The sequence below is a fragment of the Perissodus microlepis genome, chromosome 6, assembly GCF_051167445.1.
Source record: "Perissodus microlepis isolate ML-2025 ecotype Zambia chromosome 6, ASM5116744v1, whole genome shotgun sequence".
Taxonomy (NCBI): Eukaryota; Metazoa; Chordata; class Actinopteri; order Cichliformes; family Cichlidae; genus Perissodus; species Perissodus microlepis.
In genome coordinates, this window is record NC_140466.1 from 41,073,373 (window position 1) to 41,100,459 (window position 27,087).

Here is a 27,087-nt window from a genome sequence, read left to right on the forward strand (position 1 = left end):
CTGATTTGTACAGAGGTTCATGAAGTCATTAGTACTGAGAATTAAATGAATACGAGGCTCGACACTACGCTGTACAGTGTTTACAGGACTGAAAAGTAACCTGGGATTGTTTTCCTCTATAAATGATGAAAATATAGCTGTTTGTTCAGGGCACGTAGAAGAAAATGATAACAGAATGTATGTCCTATCTGAGCTTAGTGCATCTCCACAGCCTCAGTGCATTTTGCATGATAACGTATTTAGATTCACGTTCTCCAGTGGCAACAACCCAGGAGCTGTCGTCTCACATTTTTCACATACCTAGACTGTGCTAGTTGTTATTTCCATCCAGCCATTCTGTAGGTTTCTGTTTTCTTTTGTAAGGCCAACAGGCAAGTACCTGTGACAGGTGCGCCGTCTTTGCCTCAATTAATTAAAAAAAACGTAATTCAAACTGTAGTATGAAAGAGGCTGTCCGGTTTGTGTTTATGAAGAAGAAAAGTAAATGGAGTCCAGTTTATGACTGACAAATGTTTCTCACACCTCTTTCATCACACCAGCTGAAAGCAAAGAGTGCTTTAACAGATGTGTGTGTGTGTGTGTGTGGGGGGGGGGGACTTTACTGTCCCTACTGGTCTGAATGCGGCATTGCAGTTTATCAGCAACAAAATTTTTGAGAAACACACTCGGTTTTGTTGCTTTTGGTGAGATACAGATTTAACACAATGCACCCAAATTACTATTATGAATATTTTTTGAAATATGGTTAGAGGTAAGGGTCAGGTTGCTTTTATTTTGAAAAACTACGGCGGAAGCGTTTCCCGTTGCAGCCGATGGCGGAACACGGGCAAACACTAACTGGCTGAAGAGGGTTCGCGGTTTTCGACAAAAACAAAGACCAACGTCAACTCACAGTGAAAGGTATTTATTCAGATGCAGGGACGTGTTCTGGAAATTGTATCGGTGACTGTTCGTGTGACGGAACTGCTAGCACGACGTTAGCGGGTCTGGTAGCTAAAAACCAGTTAAAGCCAAAATGGCTGGTATGTAGCGAGACTCAGTGTTTTCCCGGTTTTCGTTAGCACAAATATAGTATTCCGTTTACTCCAGCGCAGGCTGTTGTATTCCATTTAGGGACTCGATTGATTGTACGTCTGCACCGGTGTGTAAGCGGTAACGCTAAGGGTAAATAAGGTAGCTGTTCCCGGTTCAGAACACCAGCACCTCCCTGTGTAGGCCCTGCATCACGAGCGGATTTCTGCGCACCGTGCAGAAAATTCACGAAGTCTCTGTGGGGTTGTGAAAATCAGAAACATTACAGTACAAGACAGACATAAGAAAATAAGCTCGCCCTGTGCATTCTGCATGCGCGCAGTGCAACGGCGACATTGTCGCACTTGAAGCTCTGACTGGACGTGTCCGGAGGATTGCGCGCTTTCAGTCCATCTGCACCTGAAATTGCGGATAGTTTCACTTTTAGATGGTCAGAAAACAGTGCTGCGTGAAATGACGAGGCGTGGCTCCTGTCCGAAATATCAAGCTGAGATGTCGATTTCTCCCAAAATCTACATTTGTGGAATCAGCAGCAGCTGTAAAAATCCTTATAACATATCTGCTGTGGGTCCCACAGGATCTTAGCTCGGTGGTGGCGTCTCCGTACTCGGCACAGGTGTTTCTGTATACTATGACAACCACTTGGTTATGGCTTTCCATGTATGCCCTGCATGCTAGCATCTTGCACCCTGCTGTTATAAAGGATAAACACCCTACAATAATGCAAAGAAAGTAGAGAAATCCCAACAATCATCATCATCATCATCATAGTTTATTGATATAGCACTTTAAAAACACACAAGACCAAAGTGCTGAACAACAGAAATATCAGAGATGCAATAAGAATAATAAATACGATAAAATAATAAGCATAGTAAAAACACTAAAATATGTAAAAACAGTAGAATATAATAATCATATGACCCACTGTGAGCAAGCGCTTTAGCAATAGTGGGAAGGAATGATTTTAACAGGAAGACGCCTCCAGCAGAACCAGGCTCAGGATGAAATGTGTGGCTTGTTCTCTCCACTGGCAGCACCCTGTAGCACAGAGGGTACCTTTTCATTATCTGGATTCATTTACACTGACAATGTTGATCACATGAAGTGCTCCAGGCACATCTAACCAATCTGGGTGTTTCATAGATCACATGACTCTTCTTCCACAGAAGATTGGTCACATCTACTTCAGAGACATTATCAAAGGTTGATGAAAAGTCTGTAAAGACTTCAATTGAGTTTTATTCATATTGTGCCGAATCACAACTTGTAGTTATATGTGTAAAGTAAGACCATACAATAACTGAGAGAAAACAGACAACCCCAACAGTCAGATATCCCCCTACGAGCAAGTGCGTTGGCAATAGTGGGAAGGAAAAACTCTTTATACAGGAACAAGCCTCTGGCAGAACCAGGCTCAGGCAGACTCTGCTGCAGCCGGTTGGCTCCCAGCAGCCTAGCTAAGGGAGGTGACCTGATCCATCCCTAACTATAACTATATAGAAGTTCATTTACATTCTAAAATGTGTTTTCAAATAAAATAAACATATTAAGTCCAGTTAGTTAATTTATCACCGAGCGCGTTCTTGGTGCTGCTGTTTATTGCTAAGGTAACAGCTGCATACCAGAGCTATGAAACTTTAAATTGGATCCATGTAACCATTAAAGTTTACAGTCCCACAGCCTGATAAAGGAGATGTGGAAAGTGCTTCAGTTTGTCACAGATCAAAGTGAAAAGATTTGATGGATTGAACAGGTGTATTTCATCCTGTGTGAAAAACACTCATCGGCAGACTGGAGTCAAGTAGAACAATACTTTATCAATTGCTGCACAAGTTAATGCACAGATATTTCCTGGAGAATGTGATACACAGTTTGTGTTTCATTCATTGGCTTCAGTAAGGTACAACACATCATATCTGTGTTTTTCATGTGAGAAGGGGTCCCCTTCACCAAAGGCGTGAAAACACAAAGGAAAGAGACAGTGCTACCTGTATCTGGATGTCATCCTTTTCCTCCTTAAGTCAGGGCTCTAACACACAAAATGGGCTTAAAAGGCTGATTTATTTACAGTATAGTTGTAGTTACTGTCAGCAGATAATACAGACCCTCCCGTCTCCAGACAGTGGACAACAAGCTGGCTAAACAACAACAGCCAATATTATGTCAGCTAATGTTAGGCTTGAGGGTCCTAAAACTCACATTTTGCTCTGATAAACAGTTTGATTACATTCTCACGTTGAGTTTATTTCCTAAGTGCCCAAGTCCATGATGTCACTAATGCTGGATAACAGCAGCTAATAGTGTGCTTCATGGAGTGTGTAGCACTTTGCCTTTATTGTGTCGACACTGTGTTGGTGTGCTGCTTAACAGTGACATCTGGTGGATTTCAAACAATATAACCTGGATAAAGAGTGTGGAGAGAAACTAAACCAGTTTGATATGTGGACACCAAACGAGTGATAAACGTCGTCTCCTTTACATGTGTGGGAGTACTCTACTCTGAATCCCTCCGTAATAACTGCACTTCTCACTGCAGAGCCCATCCACCTTTAGGAAGAAGGTCATTTCAGCCGCTGACGAGCTGAAAACATAAACACACAAACGGCACCAAAGACGGTTTCCTCAGCACGAGTGCAAATGAACCCACTGTTGTGCTTTCTAATGAACAGAATTTGCCACCTCAGCGCTACATGACACAGCAGCTGTATCGGTCACGTGATTTTTCTTGCACTGGTGCAAGCTTGATACATACGGTACATATCAACTTTGATTCCATAATTGTATTTTTTAACTTGAGTGTCTCAGGGTCGGTCTGATGCTTTTTACATTTTATTTTAAGCGGTCGTCAATTCCACGGAAACGCCTTGGATTACTGCACCTCTTCTAGCTTTCTTCTTGGACCTAAGACACTGTTACTCTGTTACTAATGTCTTCTTCATCTGGAGGTAAACATGTCTACTTATTTAGAGAAACTGGGGCGGGACAGTACGAAGAAATCTGGAGCTTGTATATGGAGATTGCCTTTGGTTCCAAATAATTCACATTTACTAGCGCCATGATGAGAACAAAATAGGGCATGTTTCATAAATCTAACGGTAACTTTGTGTGCAAACTAATTTTTTTGTGCAGGGTAAGAATATTTCCATGCAAATATGAGTAAATACAGACCCCTTACAAAAATTAGAATATCATGGAAACATTCATTTATTTCTGTAATTCCATTCAAAACGTTAAACTTTCATAGATTATAGATTCAGGGCCCACAACTTAAATGATTTTAAGTACTTGGTTGTTTATTGGTACATAATTTGGGCTTCCAGGTCATAAAACCCACGAAAACAGGATTTCAGAAAATTCCGTTGAGTTTGCTGGCCAGTCAAGCACTGTGATGGCATGGCCATCAAACCAGGTTTTGGTGCTTCTGGTGTTATGGGCAGGGGCCGGGTCCTGCTGGAAGATAAAATCTGCATCTCCACACAGATCCTCAGCAGACAGAATCATGAAGTCATCTAAAACACTCTGGTAGACTGTTGTGGTGACCTTGGATTTAAGAAAGCAGAGTTTACCAACACCTGCACCGGACATTACACCCCAAATCAAGACTGACTGTGGATATTTCACACTGGACCTCAAGCAGCTTGGGTTGTAATCCTCACCGTCTTCCTCCAAACCCTTGGACCTTGATTCCCGAATGAAAAGCACACTTTACTTTACCCGAGGAACCCAACAGTTGTAGCCCATCTCCTGCATGCGTCTGAATGTGGTGGTTTTCGAAGCTGTGACTCCTGCCTCGTTCCCCTCTCTCTGGATCTCTGCCAGATTCATGAATCTTCTCTGTTTGAATTAAAACATTCATGCCCTGTAAAATTTGGGTTGATGTCTTCACAGTGTTCTAATTTTTTGAATTCCTGTTTTCGTGAGTTTTATAAGCTGGAAGCCCAAATCATGTACAAATAAACAACTAAGTACTTGAAATTGTTTAAGTTGTGGGTCCTGAATCTATAATCTATGAAAGTTTAACATTTTGAGTGGAATTAGAGAAATAAATCAACTTTTCCATGATACTCTATCTTTTTGGAAAGGGTCTGTATTTGGTCCAATGTCATGCTGAAAAATGGAGTCTTGTTCCAGATAGATCTAATGGCACTTTTCTTCTTTCATAATTCCATCAGTTTTGATGAGATCCCCAATACCACTGGCTAAAGGGTTTTAGGCCTCCCAATTTTTCTTTTTGTTATTCACTTTTCTTGACTATTTCAAAATATGCTGCACATCAGCCGAGATACGCCAGGTTAACTCACCTTGTTGTGTAAAACTTATTTTATGCCTATTAAACTGTGTTACATTTAGCATTTTTATAGATTCAATTTGAGAAAATGGAACCAAGTTATGTATTTTGTGGCAGGGTTCTAGTAAAAAAGTGCAGTAAATTAAAATTTGGTTCTTTGTTGTTTATATGTAGGCACAACACTGGTTTGTTCCACTAGTTAAGAGCCTTTTTTATATTTGTGTGATTCATGTCAGCATCACGTGGATTAACAAAGAAGATAACATTTCTCTGAAAATAGTCAGGTACAAGAATTGGACTGAAAATAAATGAAAAAGCAGCCAGTGTCCAAAGAAGGACTTTGAAAGACCGACGTCAAGGTAGTCAGTAGGGCTGTTCGATATAACGGTATATATCGGATGACGATATAAAAACGTCTGTCGTTTCATTTTACGCTATCGTTTGTTTCGTGGTGTCGCAAAATAAACTGTTTACAGCAATATTTGTTCATGGTTCTGATGGTCACTGTAGTGGCTATATTCATTTCTTAAAGTTCTCTTTCTCTTATATGTAATATAACCACACTACGGACGGACAAGCGCCTGTTTTTATGCGTTGTCGTTAGCAACAATGGCGGTAACACCATCGTGTGTCCGCTTGTTTATGTTCCACATAAACCTTTCACAATAAAGCTCAAGATCCTGTTGAGACTTTTCAAAATAAACTGAATCACGTGAAACAGTATGCAGAGAGTTTATGGATGAGAAGCAAAAAGAGCCGCCAGGTGCTAAAAAATAAACCTTAGACTCAAACGTTAGAACAGGCTTTTCCCCGCAGCACGCCGTGTAATAAATACTCACAAAGAAAACGGCGGCCGTTACAACTTATGTCTAAAAATGTATCGTTTCATGCATCGGTTAAAACACTCGACTCCAGCTACATGACACGCAGCTGGAAACACTTCACGCAAGTCGAGCTGCCCGAGATTCACAGAATTTACAGAAAATGTTAAATGTTTGTGATTTATATCGTTATCGGGACGATAGATGTCTTATATCGGGATATGAGATTGTGGTCATATCGCACAGCCCTAGTAGTCAGTAATAGTTGGTTGATGTTAACAGCCATGTGAACATTTATAACTGTTGGATAGCTGTGGAAAAGAGAGTTTTACTAATCTATTGAAATTCCTCATGATGTGTCCTTTGGTGCTGTGAACATCAACTACGTCAGCTGTTAGTGACGGAGGAGCTGGGCCTGTCTGCATCCATGCTGTGTCATGTTTTGTGTCAGGGTATCAGTGATGTTGCAAATGTGTCCAATCCAGCAGTAAGCTTTACTGTCACTTGATATCGGTGTATCCATTTTGTTTTGTTTGTTTGTTTTGACAACTCAAGTCTCTGTTAGAGATGGAAAAATGTTGCGTTTGAACAGCCTAGATTAGGGCTGTTCGATATAACGATATATATCGGATGACGATATTTTATGCGTTGTCGTTAGCAACAACGATGGTAAAACCATCGCGTGTCCGCTGGGTTATTTTCCACATAAACCTTTCACAATAAAGCTCAAGATCCTGTTGAGACTTTTCAAAATAAACAGAATCACGTGAAAAAGTATGCAGAGTGTTTATGGATGAGAAGCAAAAAGAGCCGCCAGGTGCTAAAAAATAAACCTTAGACTCAAACGTTAGAGCAGGCTTTTCCCCGCAGCACGCCGTGTAATAAATACTCACAAAGAAAACGGCGGCCGTTACAACTTATGTCTAAAAATGTATCGTTTCATGCATCGGTTAAAACACTTGACTCCAGGTATATGACGCCCAGCTGGAAACACTTCAGCTACCGAAGATTCACAGGATTTACAGAAAATGTTAAATGTTTGTGATTTATATCGTATCGGGACGATAGATGTCTTATATCAGGATAAGAGATTTCGGTCATATCGCACAGCCCTAGCCTAGATTACCTTTTAGTTTAAAAACTGCATTGCTTTTAAATAACAAACGCTCTCTCTGTCTCTCTCTCACACACACAATTTGGTTAAAGGTTCTTAAGATTCATTCAAAAACATTGACCTCAGATGCAGAAAATTTGGTCATGCTATTTACTATAAGGATCATTAAAGAATGCAATGGTTACTCATGCTGTTTAAAAATCCGTTCAACCCGACTAGTCCATCTTGTTAAAGGAAGCATATTTAGTTTATTAGCTTTAATATGTCGTGTTTGGATTTCTATAGTGCTTTTTCTAATCATACAGACCAATCAAAATGCGTTGTTGTTTCTGCTTGATCATGTTGACTTTCAGCAAATGGTAAGTGTTAATCCTAATTTCTAAATATTAGAATGATGGGAGGTAAAACTGCATTATGCACTTGTAGGGTGATTTTGTTCTGTACATTTTACCCAGGAGACGACTGTCATTATAGCCACATTGCATTGTGTTTAATATACATAGGAGGGTAATGATTGGTGCTTTGGATGAAATGTTCAGGTTTTTACTTGTCAGGTTAGATTAACATGTGTAGTGTTTAATTTGGTTGTTTCGTTAGTATTTGCTGTTTGGGGTCATCATTCTCACTGTTAGTTGTTTGTGCATAATGTTGCTTTGCTTTTCCATGACAAAGGAAAAGCAGGATGGGCGACACGCTCCACTACTAGACTTAAAGCTGACCAAATTTCTTAAAGTTTTCAAGAAGGCACCGCAAACACAGCGAGGACTGGTAAACTTTTTCAAGTGCCTGGAAGATAAAACAGAGACTTTATTTAAAAGCTGCTGTTGAAATGAAAAATGAACTCTCGTTTATTTGTAATAGTATATTTCTGCTTTTCACCTCAGCCTCGCTGTCCGTACAGACAGTAATTCACATCTTACTCCTGTCCTTAATTTGGAGCCCAGTGCGACATTCACCATCGCCGACACTACCAGAGGGACCCATTTCATATTTGGGCCTACGGCTGGTCTTGCTGGAGTGATAGCTCTCCGATTGGCGCAGGTTGAGACAGAGGCACAGATTGCTCTCCGGCAGCTTGCTGCTTTAGCGACCATCACTTTCGGCAGCCAGTGTCACAGCAACTGGTTTACAGCAGCGCTACCTCCTCACCTGGCCCTCCTGACTCTTTTCAATCGACCTCAGGCTGTGGGGTACACAAGCTATAAAACCTACAGAACCACACGGCCTTGTCTGTCTGCTGCCATGTATCACCAACACCCACAGGGCTCACAGCCATTTTCTAATGGGGGCAGACCGCCACCTCGTCAGCCACCTCCGAATCAACATCAGACTCGCTCTAATATGCAGGTGATGGGTTTCCAGTTTCCTCGTCCGACCCAACTACCTGATGAGCTTGAGTCTGCACTGGCAATCCGGGGTGCCAGGGACATGGACCACCGCCAGATTGATCACATGACCCAACCAGATCCACACCAGAACCAAGGTTCTGGGACCAGTCAGCGTGGAAACTTTGGCTCTAACCCAGTATCCCTCCCCACTGACAGTCAGTCTGAACACCACCAGAGAGTAGATTGGTCAAGCTACCAACCTCCAGCTAAACTGTTTGCTGCTCCTCCACCTTCTTCAAGTCATCAGTCACAACAAGGGGCCCAACAGCCTCAGAACACCCAAGCAGGATCAAGACTCTCAATTTGGACTCCGTCTGTATGTGAATCTCTTTCGAACCAAGTTCGGCATGTCCATGGTGCCAGTGGGGAGGGTCCGAGTTTATACACACCAGAGAGCGCAGGAAGTATCTTGGCTAGCTTTGGACTTTCAAATGAGGACTTGGAAGTCCTGAGTCACTACCCTGATGATCAGTTAACCCCAGACACCTTGCCGTTCATACTCCGTGATATCCAAATCAACAAGTCAGGGAAACAGAAGACTTTGGCTTCCACTAGCTCATCCTCGTTTTCACACAGCGCCCATGACATGCCATTGCCTCCTTCCCACTCGTCTGCATTGGCATGTTCTCACTCTCCAGAAGTGCCCAGCCTCCTTACTGTTACACAGACAGCCGGTAAAGTCATTGACTATGGGCATGCCAGTCGCACCAAGGACGAAAGCACTAACATGGGGAACTTCAAAAGAGAACCACTGTCTAGTGAACGGACAGTTAAAATGTTCCCAGCCTTGTCCTCTTCATCAGCTACAAAAGTAGATAAAAGTGAAAGACGGCAGGTTCATTTGGAACACACTGAACCAAGCAAGCATGGAGACAGTGACTATCGCAGGACGAGCAGCCTCCAGCGCGAGAGCAGTCATTCACCAGGGAAAGAACTTTCTCTATCTCCTAGATCCCGTGATCTAGACAGAGACTACAGGCGTGATGGAACCAAACAAAGACTGCCATCTGAAACGAGGAGTGACGTTTCTTCGAAAAGGTCCCTGTCCTCTTCGTGTGGGTCAAAACCACACAGCAGCGGCAAGAAGTTACCTACACCCACCATGATAAGTGATTTCTCAGCTGTGTCTCCAAAGGTGTATCCCCATACCTGCTCCCTATGCCACATAGTGTGTGACCAGGAAAAGGTGAGTGCCCTCGTGAATGCCCATTTAACAATGTCCAACAGTTTTCCTAAAAGAGTACCTCTGAGTAATAAATTGTAGTCCGCAATCTTCACCAGACAATTGTCGAGATGTTGTCTTTTATATATTTTTACATGGATGATGTTTCCTACACACAAAAAAGGCAGAAATCATCAATAATTAAGCCAGATATTTGTACTTCTGACAGCTACACGTGGCCGTCACCGTCTTGGATATAAGCTGTTGTCACAGCTGAAGTTCCCTTAAGTGTTGCTAACGTACCCTACCACAGGGATAAAAAGAGACCTGTGGAAGTACTAACATCAGTAGGTAGGACTTAACAAGCTTTAAATAAAATTCATTGGGACTTCATGTGTTTCCCCACTTTAAAGAAAGCAATCCCACACTTTCAAATGACTCCCTGTTATATTTAATTACTCTTAAATATCTATGGAGTGCAGTAAATGGTTATTTGAAAACATAATTTCCTTCCTTAGGGATTATTAAAGTATTCTAAATGTTGCCACATCCTGTGAACTTTGACTAAGATGCCTCTCACTGACCAACTTTTCAACTATTTGGGGACAGGTAAAAAAAAACATTGGTGATGGCAAAGCCTCATGGAGAATCCATGATGCTAAATCACAATAGTAATTAAATCGAGGTTTGGGGTTTTTTTGTTGTTTTTTGCTTGTTTGGTTCTTTGATTGTTTGGGAAATCAACTTGCTAAGATGGCAACAACTTAAAGACCTATTTTTCTTTACTTCCTTTTGTCTCGTAATGATTTCATTGATACTTAAAAACAACCATTAGAGGTGGGGGTTGATGTGTAGTCATCCGACAGCATCTGCGTGTCCTCGCCCAAATTAGGAGGTGCTTCCACAAACAGAAGAGTCAGACGTTTGGTTTTTCCTCTTCAGAAACCTCAGGGTCTTGTCACTACCAGGTTTTCTTCAAGAGAAGAGGCAACTGTCTGGTGAAGTTAAATGATTTGAAAGCGTTGCCACTATGGCAGGAGAAATCGGCTGTTTCTTAACTGTGAAACATGTTACTCCGCAAACTTATCAAAAGGTTAAACCTGGAACTGCTTTTTCAAAAAGTACTCTCCCGATTAGCTGTTTTATATAAAACTCCATCGAGTTATTGCTTAAACAGGATACTACTTCTTGGTTTTTTAATAGCTGTAGTAATAAGCGTGTGTACTGAATAAATCCTTTTAAAAAGTTGTTAAAACTCAGGAAAATCAAGGATAATGAAATAATTCTTAAAATTACTACTGTTAAATAAACTCTTTTACTCAGTGCTTTGGTTTTTGGTTTTGTGGTGGGTATCCCTGCAGATTGTGTTTTCATTGAGACATCAAAGTTTGAAAATTGTTTGTACTCTGTCTTTGAAGCACCTCGAGGCAACTGTTGACATGATTTGGCGCTATATAAATAAAGTTGAATTGTCTGTAATCACCTATGTTTAGGCTTATAATTAATATAACTTTAAGAACCTGTATAGTTGAGAGACACAAAAACATTTCCCATATCTGACAGTTGGTTTAGCTTTTCTTAAAAAAACAAAAAGACAGAATAAGTAAGGTGGAGACAATCTCATCACTTGGCATAATGACCTTTTTAAATGGTTGAATATATTCATTTTCATACATCCCAGGATCTAACAGGGATTCCACAGCATAGGAAACTGATTGGTACATAAATAATGCTGTTCAGACCAATCCAGTGTCCGAAAAAGACATTGGATTGGTCTGAACGGCATTTGCCTTTTTCTCTGGCAGCGAGGAAACTTTTGTTAGTTTGAAGATGAGTAACTACACTTCAGATGGTGGAAATAGAAGAGTGCAACCAGATAAACAAATGAGGTCACTTCTGCCAGCATCTGTAACATGATGTGAGCAGAAAGACCAAATCACAGACACGGGCCTTTTGCACACCATGCTGCCAGCTGACACAAAGATCCATTACGCAGAATTTACATTCAATTTCTTTGACTTTCTGTCTTTGATGAAGATTTGATGATTTTTTTTTTTTTCCAGGACTGGGTTAAACATGTTAACACTGTCAACCACACAGCTGCCTGCAGAGATCTGCGCAACAAGTGAGGAATCTTTAATGTGTTCCTGAAACCTTCTACCTGCAGTGTAGCAGGATAAACAGTGATGACTGGCTATCTGTTGTGCTTTTTTAGGTGTCAGAAAGTAAGAAATGCATGCAAAGTTACACACATATTGTTTGTGAATTACTTTGTGACAGATGAATACCGGGGCAATAAGTTAAATGCTCTGTCATGTAAGTGGACTCCAGCTCTATTGGTGCTGGTGGTCTGGACAAAAAGAGCCTATACTATTAGAAAGGAAAGCCCAACAATCAGACGCTCCCCTATGACAGAGCATGTGGCAACAGCGGGAAGGAAAACTCCCTTTTAACAGGAAGTAACCTCTGACGGAACCAGGCTCCGGGAGGGGCGGGGCCATGTGCAGCGATCAGTTGGGGTGAGCACCAGTAGTGACCTTTCAGGGGAGAATACAGTTAGAGAGGGGAAGGGATGAGGTCAACAATGATTCAGCTGTCAAAAAAGGACAATGACCTTTTAAACAAATACCTTCCAGGCTATTGAAGGTATTTTTCCTCAGGATATGATCGTCTCATCATATACCGAGGAAAAAGACCTAGAGTCTTGTATTTGATAGGTTCCTGACTCTCTTGATAATCCCATCTGCTTGTTTTTCTCTAAAGGTACCCTGGCTGGAAACCAAATCTGCCAAGGTCAGTCAGACCTGTCCTCTAATGGTTCCCATAAACTGTTTTTAGCTCCACAACCGGTGGAAGTCACTTTAATCAGATGGCTTGAAAAGGTTTCACATAACTTGATAGTGTTTAAAAAAGGAGAAATTACTTAGAAATCGTGTTGCTTATACGTTTGAAGTTGGTTCTGAATTGTCTTGTTCCATAAATGAGTCCATATGTGATGGATGAGTAAAAGTAATCTTCACTACAGTTTGCTTCCTTGCATAGAATGTGCTTTATTGTTATTAACAGCTTTATCAAATTGTTATTGTTCAGTATGGGCACTTGAACACTGTAGGGTTAACTATACACAACAGTGTGACCAGTTATAAAAATGTTCAATCACATGTCTGTGCAGTATTGGCTGCTGTTAAGAAATTGATGACAAATAGAAAGAAACAGCAAACAGAATTTCATGAAGCTCCTCCTGCATCGCTCTCCTGATCCAGATATGTGTCCCATCATAGAGCCAAAGCCCCCTGCAGTTAGAAACAGGAGCCTGACCTTTGATTGGGTCTCTCCATAGTGTGAGACCTGGCTAAAACGAAGGGTCATTACAACTTAATGTCTTTTTTTCTTTCTGTTTCTAGTCGGAGTGGACGATATGGCAGCCGTGCTCTGTGGGATCCCAAGGATGGCTCTCCATCCCGTTCCGTGTCTCAGTCCCTGTCTCGTTCTCGTTCTCCAAGTCCTCCTTCAAAAAAACGTCGGGCGGACAGCCACCCATTCAGGCCACAGAGGAGGCGTAATTCCCCTCAGCGTTACCCACAGCAGATGCATGACACAGGTACATCTCATGCCAGAAGGGAACATGATGTGCACAGTTCACAATGTGTAACCACGCTGCACTCCTCTGAAATATAATTTTGTGCCATTTCAATTCAGTTTTTGTTATATAGCCCAAAATCACAACAGCAGTCACCTTGAATAGCTCCCAAACTGAGTTCAGCTGTTCACTAATCAGTTTTTAGGTTTGGTTTTAAAGATGACTTTTGTTGCATTGAGCCGTAGGTTAAATGCATAGGCTCTAATTATATTGTATGGAGGCTTGGGGTGTGGAGTGGGGTGTTTATTTCCCACTAACAGGCAGCTTTTTATTTATCAGGAGACCACTGAAGCACAGCTAAATGAAGAGACGTGTAGTCTGTTTTAATTAGTGGATAAATTTGGACTTGTTAGCCGCATAGTTAAACAAGTCAAATCTTTAATCACTTTTAACTTTCTGGTAACAGTTAACAGGACCAGTAGCCTAATGAAAACCATTTACATAGATCAGATATGATGCAACCTGTGGCTTTTAAATAAGGTGTGCACTATGCTTTTGTTATGTATGAGGTGCTGTGCTGGAAAACCACTGACTTCACTCATCTTCATTTTTTGCATTTAGAACACAGGGATCGCTTGAAGTACCGCCACTCTGGCTCACGCAGTCCTTCTAATATGAACCGAACATCCAGAGAGTACTGGAGCGGCAGGAGGGGCAGGGTTTCAACAGGTTAGTACCCCTGTGTGGTGGGTTTTTGTTTGTTTTGGTCAGAAAACACCCAACACATGTCTGATATATAGGGATGGGCAGGGCTGGACTGGGACAAAAAGTCGGCCCGGGCATCTTGACTAGAGACCGGCCCACCAAAAATGTGATGTCATTCAGGGGTAAAACCGCAAAGGATTCTGGGAACTTGTGGCAAGAGGTACTAGCGCATGCAGGCTTTCAATTGAACTCAGCTACACAGCGATGAAAAGAAACACAAAAAATGGCAAGAAGAATAGCCGGTGTTGTGCCAAAAAGTGATTGTCTGCCAAAAACTGATTGCTCGTATTTAAATTGCTATAAGTAACTTGTTGGGCTATAATATGTGAAACATATGTCAAATGCATCCCTCATGGATGACATAAAGTCATCTCTCCATCTCCATCTCTCTCTGCTGCTCTTCTGTCTCCTCTGTCACAGACTTCTCCACCTTTGATGATAAATCAGCCTGGTGCAACATGTAAGGATTGGCACAATTTGTTAAGATTTTGAGGAGTTTGAGAAACTAACCTTAAGCATAAAATAAAATTTACTATCAGTAACTTCATAGCATCCGCCCAGCAGTATATAAACTCCGTCATGCTAGCTAGTACGCAGTACCAGTTATTCTAAGCGACTGTAAAAAGTCAGCACAACGAAAACAAACTACAACTAAACTTGGTTTATATCTGACACAGATAGACAGCAGGTCATAACTTCTTACCTGAAGTTCAGTTCCTCTGCCACTATGACCGGCGGCCGCCTCGGGTCTCTCCTCCTCTTGCCTCCCCTTTCCCTCATCCACCTGCTGGCCTCCACCACTTGCTGATGTTGCTAAATCTGTGGAAGCTCTGCCATAGCTACCGCCAAACAATTCAGTTATTTTTACACATTTGGCAGCGTCTGCCTGAAGGGCTTGTTTCTTTTTGGCCCTAATTTTTTCTGCACCTCCTTTCCTTTTTTTGTTCTCCATTTTCTTTAGTTCGTCTATAAGATTGTTAAACAAGGGGGAGGGTGCATCCGACCTCCTCGGCTGTAATTGGTCCAGCCCAGAGTCGATCATGACCAATTGGCCAATCCAACACCTTTCATTATTTATACCCTTCCAAAAAAAAAAAAAAATCGATCGGCCCATAAAAACAAAAAATCGCCAGCGGCCCACTGGGCAAATGCCTGGTATGCCCGATGGCCAGTCCAGCTATGGGGATGGGTATCGTTTAGGTTTTATCCAATACCAGTACCAAACCGGTACTTTTGAAACGGTGCCGGTGCTTAACCGGTGCTCGAACCGGTGCTTAAAGAATGCAGAACACACACTTTGTCCAAAAACCTCTCATGTTCAGCTGTTTTTTGTAAAAAGATAACAATGTTAGCCTTTTCTGCAGCTATGGGGCATATATGGCATCACTCTTGGCTGGAAGCAGTGCTTAAACAATGGAAAAAACACAAACTTTGTCCAAAAACCTCTCATGTTTAGCTGTTTTCCACTTTTTCTTTGGTCATTTTAGCCTTTTTGGCCAGGGTGAAGGGAGTATCTGCCATCAAACAAGAAGACAGCAGCATGTAGCTATGACGGTGTTTGCTAGTTCACCTTACGTGCATTAATGTAATAACGTGGTTAGCCTACTCAGCGTAAATTACACACGAACAACATTAAGCTACTCACGCAGAGAAGAACGGCTGCTGCTGCATCATCATCCTCATCATTTCTGCTACACTGGCAGGGCTAGGGGCCAGGACTCTACTCTTCGGGTTTTTGGGAGATGTTGCTAACTCCGGGTCCGATAACAGGCACCACACCTGCAGTAGATGTGCTCGGTGTGAGGTCTCGCAGCAAGCTATCAAATACGGTGCATTTCTCGGCTTTTAAAAAAACGCTATGCGTCACCAGGTGTTTCATCAGAGTCAAGGTGTTACCTCCTTTGCACAGTATCAGCTTAAAGCACTTGTTGCAGGCTGCTGAGTTTGCATATTTTGCTGTGAAGTACAGCCAGACTTTGACCACTTCGCCTTGGGCATTTTTAATCTGTAGCTCTGCTCTAAAAGAACGTACGTACCTGGACCCGCCTACTACGCTTGCAAAGGTAAAATGATTGGCTGGAATCCAAAGTGTATGACATCTCAGGAAAATAAAGCACCGAAATGTGCATCTCTAATGTATACACTGGTGTAACTGTGTGTGTGTTTGCACGAGAAACATCCTGTTTGGTTCTGGTGTCCATCCCACGTTTTCTACATTTACAGATCCTGACAGAACGGTTTGATATTATTATACATGTACTCGCTTGTAGTAATGAAACAAATACACAGTACAACATGCTGTCATTTTGTTTTCCCGGCATATCCGTTTCAGCGAGTTTCTCTCGCGTTGCTGTGAAGCGTCCACGTGGTGACTCGGCCAAGCACTACACTGACACTAGCCGAGATCGAGCCTCACACTTGGGGGGTCACGGCTCCAAGCATGGGTCATCACAGCCCTCCACCAAAAGCCTTAAGGCTCTGAGCAAGCATGGACCTAAGACGGCTAAGATAGTAAGTGACAAAACTAACATCACCTTTAATATAGTTTATTTTAGTCTTGACAAAAGCCACAGTTCAGACACACCTCGGTCCACATTTTCAGTTTTAACTTGGTAACACTGTGGAAGAACGTGTTGGGTAAATGTTTAACTGATAAAAAGCAGAACAGATGGAGGGAGTAATGTTCTAGAAAACATGTAGATCATATAATCCTTACGCTTACACTGCAGCTCTGTAGCGTAATGTAGTGTCAGACATGTGGTGCTGCCTACAGTGGCAGCTGCTGGAAGAGCAAGGACTAGCTTATTTAATTTGAGACAACACAATAAAAAAGTTACCTTGGCAAAAAAGGTAACTAAGGCAGTAAAGGTGTGCTACAGGTTACTGTTTTTCCCTCCTCACCTGTGTAATTTCATCCAGATCTTGTTCAAATCATTTACTGGCAACTATATTTCCAACTTAAACCTGTGTTCTTTAACCCATATTGACTGTCATGCTCATGTTGATCACAAACTAAGGTTAAACATGTGCTGTTGCTTTCTCTTTGGTAAGTCTGCCAAGCCTCCACCGGCCAAGAAGAAGAAGAAAACTGTGACTCCAGCCTCACAGGACTCTCAGTCTGTTGCCAATCGTCTGGTGTATCTGACGGGCATCCCAGAGGACGCCTCTGAACAGGAGGTCACCGATTTGGTCGGGGCCTTTGGAAAGATCAATAATGTCATCCTCATGCAGTGTTCAGAGGAGAGCGAGAAGGGCCAAGGACAGAAGGTGCGGTTGAAGTGTCAGATGTGGGTCAGTGGGCAGGGTGTTTCTTTTTTAAACGGATGATAACTAAAAATAAAAAGTGCGGTTGGTTTTTGTGTCATTTATCCTTTCTGTAAATGTGGTAATCTGTTAGTTTGCTGGATGTGTTCCTTCTTTCTGGCTAGTCTAATCTCTTTCCTGGTGTTTCAGGCCTCTGTATGTATGGTGAAGGCTGAAGACGCCCAGGCTCTGGCCACCTCCACAAACCTCTCCATCAGAGAGCAGCACATCACAGCTTCAGTAGCTAAGGTGTGAGAAATGTTTTTCCTATTTTGAATCATGTCCGTGTAATAATCCAGACAATGCCGGCTTTCTGGCCTTGAGAAGGTTCCAGAGCAAGATGATAATCTAGAACTTTCCTCAGTGAGGCTTAAAGCTGAAAACAACTGTTGTGACACCTACAGAAGGTGTTCTGTGCCACCCTCCTGTAGCCTGCTGATGCAAAGATGAAGAAGTGTTAATACACACCTGTGTTTCACTGCTCCTCCCTCTTTCTTACAGAACCCTGAAGGAGAACAGTCCACTGATGCTAACAGGTTTGTCACAGTTATTGGCTCAACACTAGAACTACCAAACTTCATGTAATGTGTTTCTGTTTGCAGTCAGCTGTAGGGCCAGTGTTAGTCTGTCTCATCTTTATAACTAATGCCACACGTTATCCAAAACTTCAGTGTTCTTCCTCTGTAATAATGACATTATTTAAATCTCTTATTTATTGAACCCTTTATTAGTTTCTTCTAATCTCTATTTTAACTTTATGAGAGGTAAAAAAAAAACCCTCCAAACATTTACCTAAATACTTGTTTTGTCTTAATTAAAATGTAAAGAAGAATATGATTAAAAAATGAAAAACGTGACTGTTGTTGCAGGACGGGGTCAGAATGACTCCTCCTGATGGTTCTTATCATTTGTTGCTGCTTTCGTTCACAGCAAACCGTCCGTAGAACAGAACAAAGATGCAGCTGGAACGGACACAGGTAGGAAACATCTGCAGTACCACCAAAGACATGAGTCATTGTTTACTTAACTACCAGCTACTGCCATAAATGTGTAGTTTGTGGTTCTTAAAAATTCAGTTCAGTTTATTTACATTTTTATTTATACAGACCCAAATCACAACAGGCACTTTATATTGTAAGGTAGGCCCTACAAATCATATGACCCTCTATGAGCAGCACTTTGGCGACAGTGGGAAGGAAAAACTCCCTTTTAACAGGAAGAAACCTCCAGCAGAACCAGGCTCAGGGAGGGGCGAGGCCATCTGCTGTGATTGGTTGTGGTGAGAGAAGGAAGACAGGATAAAGACATGCTGTGGAGGAGAGACAGAGATTAATAACAAGTGTGATTCAATGCAGAGAGGTCTGTTAACACATAGTGAGTGAAGAAGAAACAGCCAGTGCATCATGGGAATCCCCCAGCAGCCTACAGCTAGCACAGCATAACCAGGGGAGGATTCAGGGTCACCTGGTCCAGCCCTAACTATATGCTTTAGCAAAAAGGAAAGTTTGAAGCCTAATCTTGAAAGTAGAGATAGTGTCTGTCTCCTGAGTCCAAACTGGAGGAGAGAGACCTAATATTTAATAATCCACATTTCACTGTTTTACTCTTTGGTTCAGATGTGGATACTGTTTTGTTCTTTCTTTGTGATTTTCTATGTTTAAGTTGTTTGCTGCTAGTTTTTAGTTTGTTTTCTGTCTGTTTGGGAGCTGACACAGTCTCTATGGAGATGGGTTTTTGGGGGGTAGCAGGAGGAGAGAAGCTGCAGAGAGGCGTGTAAGACTGCAACTCTGCTTCCTGGTCCCAACTCTGGTCATATTTTGGGGGGTTTAATAAATTCGTCCATATTTCTAGAAATGAGAGCTGCTCCATCCACATTGTTTTGGCAAACTTTTAATGTAGTCATAGTAACAGAAGATAAGACTCAGTCATCACTACATGATCCAAATACCTCACTTCAACAACATCCAAACATCATGACTTCCACTGAACTGTCTGTCTTAGATGAATTAAACACCCAGCTGATGTGCAGACGAGTATTTTATGGCTGCTGCCTTTGTATCTGAAAGCTCTGTTCAACTCATGTTGTCGCCCTCTCACCATGACTCTCAGCTGCAGAAGGCAACGCTGACCAGAAGACGCCTAATGAGGTACATAATCTGTACACTGAAGCTTAATTAGTGTAACATATTCCACTATGTCTGTCTGGGAAAAGTAGTAACGAGAAAGACATCGGTTAATACAAACGACCCTGTCTCATACAGAAAGGCAGGCTGCTGATCACAGGACTTCCTGAGAGCGGCTGGTCAGAATGTGACATCATTAACTTGATCCAGCCCTTTGGGACTCCCTCTGACATCATCCTGGCAACACAAATGGGAAAGGTTAGTAATTAAACTTTGTTGTTTCTAATAGATGAGAAAATGCTTTGACACAGCTGCACAGCGACGTGAGACAGACATCCTCACCTGCTGTAGTTTTGCTGCGGGTCACTGAAAAGTCTCAGGTTAAGATGAAGGAACTGAAGTGTCGTCTCTCCCATCAGTTTGCTTTAGATGTTACATTTGTGCATATGACTGATGACGTCGAGGATGTGACGTTTCATCACCGAGCAGCAACTCACAAGTTTGTTTTATGCAGCTAGCAGCAGTGAGTCATGTGACCTGCTCTTATTAGTGACCATGCATGCACAGATTTCAACCAACTGAAAGCAGAGCTGACAGTTTCCAGGTTCTTTTTTTACCTTTGTTGACTAAACCAACTCTTCCAGGCTAATGTTACACATACATGGGTTTGGCTTTTGTAGGTTAACTCTTAGACTAGCCTCAACTGTCTCTATGGTTAGTTTCTCAATAAATGTCATAAATACAAAATGATATTTCTGCCTGGCTGGGGATCAGCTCGCACTAGGATGGTTAAAGCCAGTACCTGGAACTGGATCAGTGGGATTTCCCCCTTCGTCTTTTTGCATTAGTAAACACATTTCTTAAGAGTGTGTTTTCACTTTTAATAGTGTCCATAAGTAGTATGTCTGCAGACTGTTTCCTGTATAGATTCCTTTGATATTGTTCAGTGTCCTTGTTCAGAAATGTTGAAAGTGGAAAATGATGATGCTGTTTGTATAACAAATGACTTTCCTTTGGTGTGTTAGGCACTTGTGTCAGTGCCAGACATGGACGTTGTTCAGGAGATGGTAAAGGTCCACACGTTTGTGCCTGCCAAGGTGAAAGACTGTGAGGTTAAACTGACCCCCCTGAAACAACACATCAGCTTCAACACACCGGTACGACTCGGCTGTGGATTGTCTTTACTCCTCTGTTACTTCTAGTTTTCTGTGTCATGCATCTTAAGTTTGAAAGATGTGATCTGTACAAAGCGGTGATCTGGTTTCCTTAAACAATGATTGATTTAAACACAACACTCTTCACGCAGGTGGCGCTCTACAATCTTCTGATGGGACCAGTGGATCCATTAGTGAGTACATCTTCACGTCCTTCATTCCAACATTATGAGGTCTTTTGAGTTTTCCCCCTGAGTCATGAAAGGCTGGTGGTGGTTTGTAAATCAGATAGCTCGAGAGAGAAGTGACGTAGGAGTTTAAATTAATGCCAGAAGTGTGTCTACAAAAATCACAGTGACCTCCAGAGCAAAGGTCAGGCTTCCTGAAAGTCACCTGTTAACACCAGAGCTGTATGTACTATAAAAAAAGGACCATTTTGAATCTCAGTGACGTTGACTTCAAGGTCAGAGCAGGGACGCATCTAGAGACCAAATCAGAGCCATTTGTTTTACACTCATATGCAGGTGTTAGCTCTGTAATGTGCATTAAATGTGGTTCAAATACAGTAAGTACACACGTTCATATACATATGGTCTATAGCTTTATTTTCTGTAGCCTGTATATTTAAGGTTTATTGTAGCCATGCTAAAAGTGTTACTGTCAGCTTGCTTTAATAAACTGCACTGTCATGTGCAAAACTGGAGTAGCTGTAGGGGTGGCACCCCTGTAGATCCACCGCTGAGTGGCAGGTCATGCTTTCTGAACATTTTGTGAATGCAGGAAGTTGAGAAAAAGGCGAAGGTGGATTTTGAAATTTTGAACACATTTGAGCACATTTTTCCATGTTCCATATATTTATTCATTATTTACTTGACCTAAATAAAATCTAATGACAAAAATACAGTTGAAGGAAATGAAGCAACAACCATATCCGGTGCTAGTTTGCAAGTCATTAAATGTTGCTGCGTGTTACAGAGTCGAGCTCCAGTCAGCTGGAACAGCCTGTTGGTTATTGGGAATGTTCCCGACACACCAAGCGGGTCCTCTGAAGTCGAGAAATTGGTGCGACGCTTTGGAACAGTCATCAAGACCCTCGTGCTCAGCAGCATGGTGAGAGCTGTGCGTCTGTGCAGCTGTGCACCACTTTGTTCTCCAGGACTCACACTCAGCTGCTCGGCTTTAAAAACCTGCAATCGAGTCCATTCACCTCGAGGAATGTTGTAAAGACTGACATAGGACTCAACTTTATAGCATTAAACAGGTGTTTGCCCGTGTGTTGCAGACATACACTTTATGGATGCAGTTTGCTAACAAGCTTGTTTGTCTTTGTGGTTGAGAGTAAGCATTTAAAATGCAGTGGGTGACGTCCACATGAACCCCTCACAGTCCCTACAAATATTTTGCAAAACAAAGAAATCTCATGTGCTTAACGTCACGTTTTCTTTTCCTGCTCAGGTGATTTGTGAGATGGCCACTGCAGCCATGGCCCTGTCCGTGTACAAGCGCTTTCAGGCGTTTCCGTGTATAATCCAGAACAACCCGCTGTTCTTCTCCCGCAAGCCTGACCCCAAAGCCAGCACGCAGACTAAAGCCATCACTGCCCCTCACGATTCATCTGAGGTCACTACCACTGATATTTGGTTATAGTTAAGAGGGCATCCATGTACATTTACTAATTTCTGGAGATTCAGCTTTTCTTAAATGTGTGTGTGTGTGTGTGTGTGTGTGCGCGCGCGCGCGCGCATCTGCAGGATACACCTGCGAATGGCCAAGCAAAGCAGACGTCTGCAGACAGAGAGGAAGCAGCACACCAAGACAGTTCAGAATCTCCCGAGGAGAGGATTGAAAAACACTGTGACGGAGATGCTAATAAGATGACGGGCAGGGAGGAAACAGCTGAAGAGCTTTTAGAAGCGTGCAAAGACGGTAACGTGGAAAAAGACGAGCTCACGGTTTGTGACTCTGCACCGGAGAATCAATTAGAAGCAGACACAACGGGAACATCAGGCATTGACATCAAGACGACAGAGGAGAGTAAAGTCAGTGCATCTGAAGCAGAACGTGAACAAACTCCTGCAGAAGAAGAGTCACAGCCACCTCGCCTGGATGGCAAAGCAGATTCTGAGGAAGCAGCCGAGCTGCCCAAGGTGTGTACGCACAAAACATGTGATTACATGCATACAAAATGATCTCTGACAATTAAAACAGTGTTTCTGCTGTAACCAGGTAACTCAAGCCATGGTTAATGCGCTGCTTGTGGAGTGCAGAACAGGGCCCACCGGCCACTCCAGCAGCAGAGCAGCACCCCCCAGTGGAGAAAAGGGGGAAAACCAGACAGAGACTAAGCTGGGCCAAAAAGCAACAGAGACTAAAGAGATGACCAAAAAACAGATGGGTGTGGAAGGTGAGGTGAAAAGGCAGGAGAAGGAGAAAAAGGAGGCAAGAAAGGAGAAGGAGGTGAGGGAGAGAATGAAGAGGCAACGGGAGAGGGACAGAAGGGGCTGGGAGAAGGAGGAGAGAGCTAAGAGGGAGTGGACTGAAAAATCCAGGAGGGAGAGGAGGGAGGAGGAAAGAAGGGAGTGGGAGAGGAAGGAAAGGGAAAGAAGGGAGAGGAAGAGGGCCCACGGCAACGGTTTATCGGGGTCGAGGTTGTCCTCCAGGTCGGAGGGATCCAGGCAAAGCTACGGGAGGGATGAGCGCCACAGTATGGAGGCTGAAACCAAAGCGGTGAGGAGACGCAAAGGCTGAAGTTTAAAGCGTGTGGAGGGCATCGTTTTATTTGCAATTCTGTTTCTTTGTCCTTCCCTGAACGTAGGAGGAGGAGCTGGATGAGTTCCCGTTCGACATGAGTGACTTTGTCACAGTGGACGAAGTCGGAGATGTGGCCGAGCTTCCACTCAAAAGATCAGAAGAAGGGGAGACCCCGCCCACACGTGTCCCACAGGACACTCCACAGGTAGCTTCACCGTGGCTGTGTGCACATAGAGCTTGAAATCGACAGGTAGTGACTTTTGATTCTCCTGCGATTATCACTTATGATTAAGGACGTTTCAGCCGATGCTCTGTTCTCCTCACTGGTGTTTTTATACTCGGTGAATTCTGAAGTCCAGCCTGTCACTAGGGGTGGCAGTTCATTTAACTTTGAAATGATATGGAGGCTCTCGGGGATTATAAAGAAGAAATACCCAGAATATGTTTTTACCCCTCTGCTGTAAAGGCTGATGGGGTGCTTCCATCACCCTGCCAGGCGGGTGGCACGGACACCTAACTGTGTGAATGCAGTAACCAGAGAACGAGCTTTAGGAGCTTCCAATAGATACCACGGGTGTTTCTACTAGGAGGGTGACCGGTAACACCGCCATTACTTATTTATTTATGGGTCTGTTTGGTTTCTTGTCACCACAGACCTTCCTGGTTTTAGCTGTCCACAGGCTGGTTTCCTGTCTCCATCACTCTATCCGTGTTTACACTTTAAGTCTCCTAACCTTCATGACTCCACTGCTTCATCTGCACCCACAGACATCCAAGAATGGATGCTGCAGGCTTGTGGTAAAAACAAAGATCCTGTGTTTCAGTTCTTTAGTCAAACTGAAACTAAATCTACACCAGAGCTCAGAGAAGACTTTAAAAGCCTGATATGAAGCTGGAGTAAGGGCTGCTACATTAAGCAGGCCATTCTTTCGGTCAGTAATTGCAATCTTAGTGACTTTTTAATTATTCATACATGTTTGATAAGAAGAAATCAAAAAGATGTGTTGGGGAGACTAAGTCTTAGAACAACAGCTGCTAGTCTCTGGACTGCAGCCTGTTTTGTAGCAGCACAAGTGTTGTGTTATAGAGAGAGTCACAGAGAGCCAGCACGTCTAATCCAAACGGACTCAGAGGCTCTAAACACTGAAGGAGTTTTATTTTTACAGAACTAAATTACAGCGACAGTCGCCTCACTGCATTTCTGTATTATAGGTTGGGACAGTAATACAGAGAAACCCCACAGTGGGAAGCAAAAACTCCTTTATAACAGGAAAAGCCTCTGAAACTGGCACAGGGAGGAGCTCCGCCTCCCAGTCTACTAACAACAGGTAAACAGCAGTGTGAGAGCTCTGGTGGGCTGATGCAGCACCGTCTAGAAGATGAAACGGAGCCTGAAAATTCACTTGTATGTGAGGAGAAGGATTTTAAATTCAGTTCTGGATTTACTGCCACTGTGGGAGAAATATTTCCTGCTGCGGTATTTTGGATCAGCTGAAGAGACTTTTTAGGACTTCCTGATAATAAAGAATTACAGTCGTCCAGCCTGGAAGTAATAAATGCAGGAACTAGTTTTTCAGCGTCACTCTGAGACAGGATATTTCTAACTTTAGAGATACTGAGAAAGTGATTTTAATGTGGGTTTGGTGTATGCATTATTGATCCTTGTGTCATTTGTACATGAGGTGGACCTGAGTGTGTGTGAGAAACTTTACAGCAGCATGTGCCGCCTCTTGTTTTCTACTTCTAGGACGCAGCCATTGATGTCACAGCAGCTCCAGCGAAGTGTGAGCTCACACCTGAGGGGGATGTAACAGCTGATCTGCTTCCCAGTGCTGCTGTGTCCCCACCGCCAGCTTCACGAGCCGAGCCTGCACACAGCCCAGTGCATAAACCATCTGAGGCTGACATCACACCTCAGCCAGGTACTCTGAATAAATCGTGTTTTTTTTCAGCCCTTTTGTATGTGGCATACTTGAACCTGAAGTCTGTCATTGCCCTTCAGATACCTCATTAACTGCTGAGTTCGCCCCAGAGGACCAAAGTGTTCCCATCCCTGCAGCTGCAGCAGCTTCCTCCTTAGCAGCAGAAAGAAGCCAAGATGGCGATGAGGAGAATCCTCTGAAACCTCGTGAGTCTGTTGAAGAAGAGAAGATGGGATTGGTCAAACAGGAGGAACACTTGAAGGTGCAGGATCAGGAGAACAAGGACAGGAGAGAGACAGCTGCAGAAACTGGTGAGGTGGATTCATTTAGCCTCTTACATTTAGCACCTTAAGAAGAAGAAGTGGTTGGCTGATGGTGTCATACACAGATTTGCCCCCCGAAGAAATCACTGGACTCTGTTTGAACAAACAGCACTGGTCACCTGGGATAAGATCGAGGGGTTGAGTTAAGCCCTGTTTTTGTCTGGTCTGTTGCAGGGAAACAGGAGCAATCTGAAAAAACCCCCAATGCTGAAGAGGAGAGCGAGAAGCCCAAATTAGAAATGGAAATTCCCAGAAAAACAGAACATTCCCTCCCTCCTTTTGACCCCAGCAACCCAGTTGGTAAGAAACTGTATTGTCTGTATTTGTTTAGCATGGCTCATTCACAGCTGTTTGGATGTCCTGACATCTGAATTTAAACTCTCAGAGTCAGCAGGATTTATGCATTAATGCTAAAATGCGCCCCACAGTTAGACCAAGAGTCATTCTGTGTGTTTGTGTGTCCATCCACAGGTATGGAGTTCCTGGTCCCAAAGACGGGTTTTTTCTGTAAGGTGTGCGCTCGGTTCTTCAGCGGCTCCAAGGAGGCTGAAATCAGCCACTGCAAAACCCGCAAACACTACGAGACCCTGCAGGTAGCAACACGCACAGTTATTAGTCTGGATGTATGAAGATGGAGTTCAGTCTGTTTTTTGTTTCCTACTTATTACCAGTCTGAGTGCACCTTTAAATAAGTAGGACTTAAGTAGGCAAGAAGTCCCAGGTTTGCTAACGTGACCAAAATAAAAGCCTTACAGGTAAAACACACCTGGCTTAGGTTAGATTCATCTTCTACTTTTAGCTCTGATTGTAACAGACCATTTTACATGTCCACACATTTGTTTGATCACAAAGAACTTATTCTGCTCTAATCGGTTTCTTATGGATTTTGTCCACGTTCTCCTAGAAATACTTGAAGACGTCCAAAACAACAAGCGAGACTGCCAAGCCCGACTCCAGCTGAATGTGCTCCTGATACTTTGGGTCCAGATTCTCATGTCGATGTAGATTTAGTTTGTAAACTGTCACATTTTAAACTTGAACTGTTAAGTTTTTTGTTTTGTTTTTTTTGTAATGTTTGAGGTTTCATTGAACACTTTAACTACTCCAGCTATTTCTAAAGACAGTTGCTGTTTGCTTCACGGCGGTCGCCACATCCAAATCTGATGTTTATTTTGGTTCTTGATGGGTGGGGGATGCTGAATTTTGATTGCATCTGATAGATAACATTAATGATGGAAACTGTGCGGCTGAAGATGAACCCCATCAGGAATCGTACACAATCGAAATGTTTTTAGTGAACTATTGTTTTCCTCCTGAGTCTCATTTCAGTTGTGAAATAAAGATATCAATATTCTGAG

At 42.8% G+C, this 27,087-nt stretch overlaps 1 protein-coding gene across 1 annotated transcript; it reads left to right on the forward strand.

Moving 5' to 3' along the window:
• The first annotated feature begins 784 nt into the window (after positions 1 to 784).
• Positions 785 to 27,087, forward strand: LOC146386259 (zinc finger protein 638-like). The gene is made up of 25 exons (XM_084932353.1): positions 785 to 900; positions 8,143 to 9,832; positions 11,872 to 11,933; positions 12,572 to 12,601; positions 13,213 to 13,409; positions 14,010 to 14,117; positions 16,486 to 16,664; positions 17,205 to 17,420; positions 17,607 to 17,705; positions 17,958 to 17,992; positions 18,387 to 18,433; positions 19,566 to 19,603; positions 19,718 to 19,837; positions 20,605 to 20,736; positions 20,886 to 20,927; positions 21,709 to 21,843; positions 22,189 to 22,353; positions 22,485 to 22,880; positions 22,960 to 23,460; positions 23,549 to 23,689; positions 25,232 to 25,406; positions 25,487 to 25,717; positions 25,904 to 26,029; positions 26,201 to 26,322; positions 26,634 to 27,087. The coding sequence occupies exons 2-25, from the start codon at positions 8,501 to 8,503 to the stop codon at positions 26,688 to 26,690; spliced, it is 4,686 nt and encodes a 1,561-aa protein (XP_084788479.1). The 5' UTR covers positions 785 to 900; positions 8,143 to 8,500; the 3' UTR covers positions 26,691 to 27,087.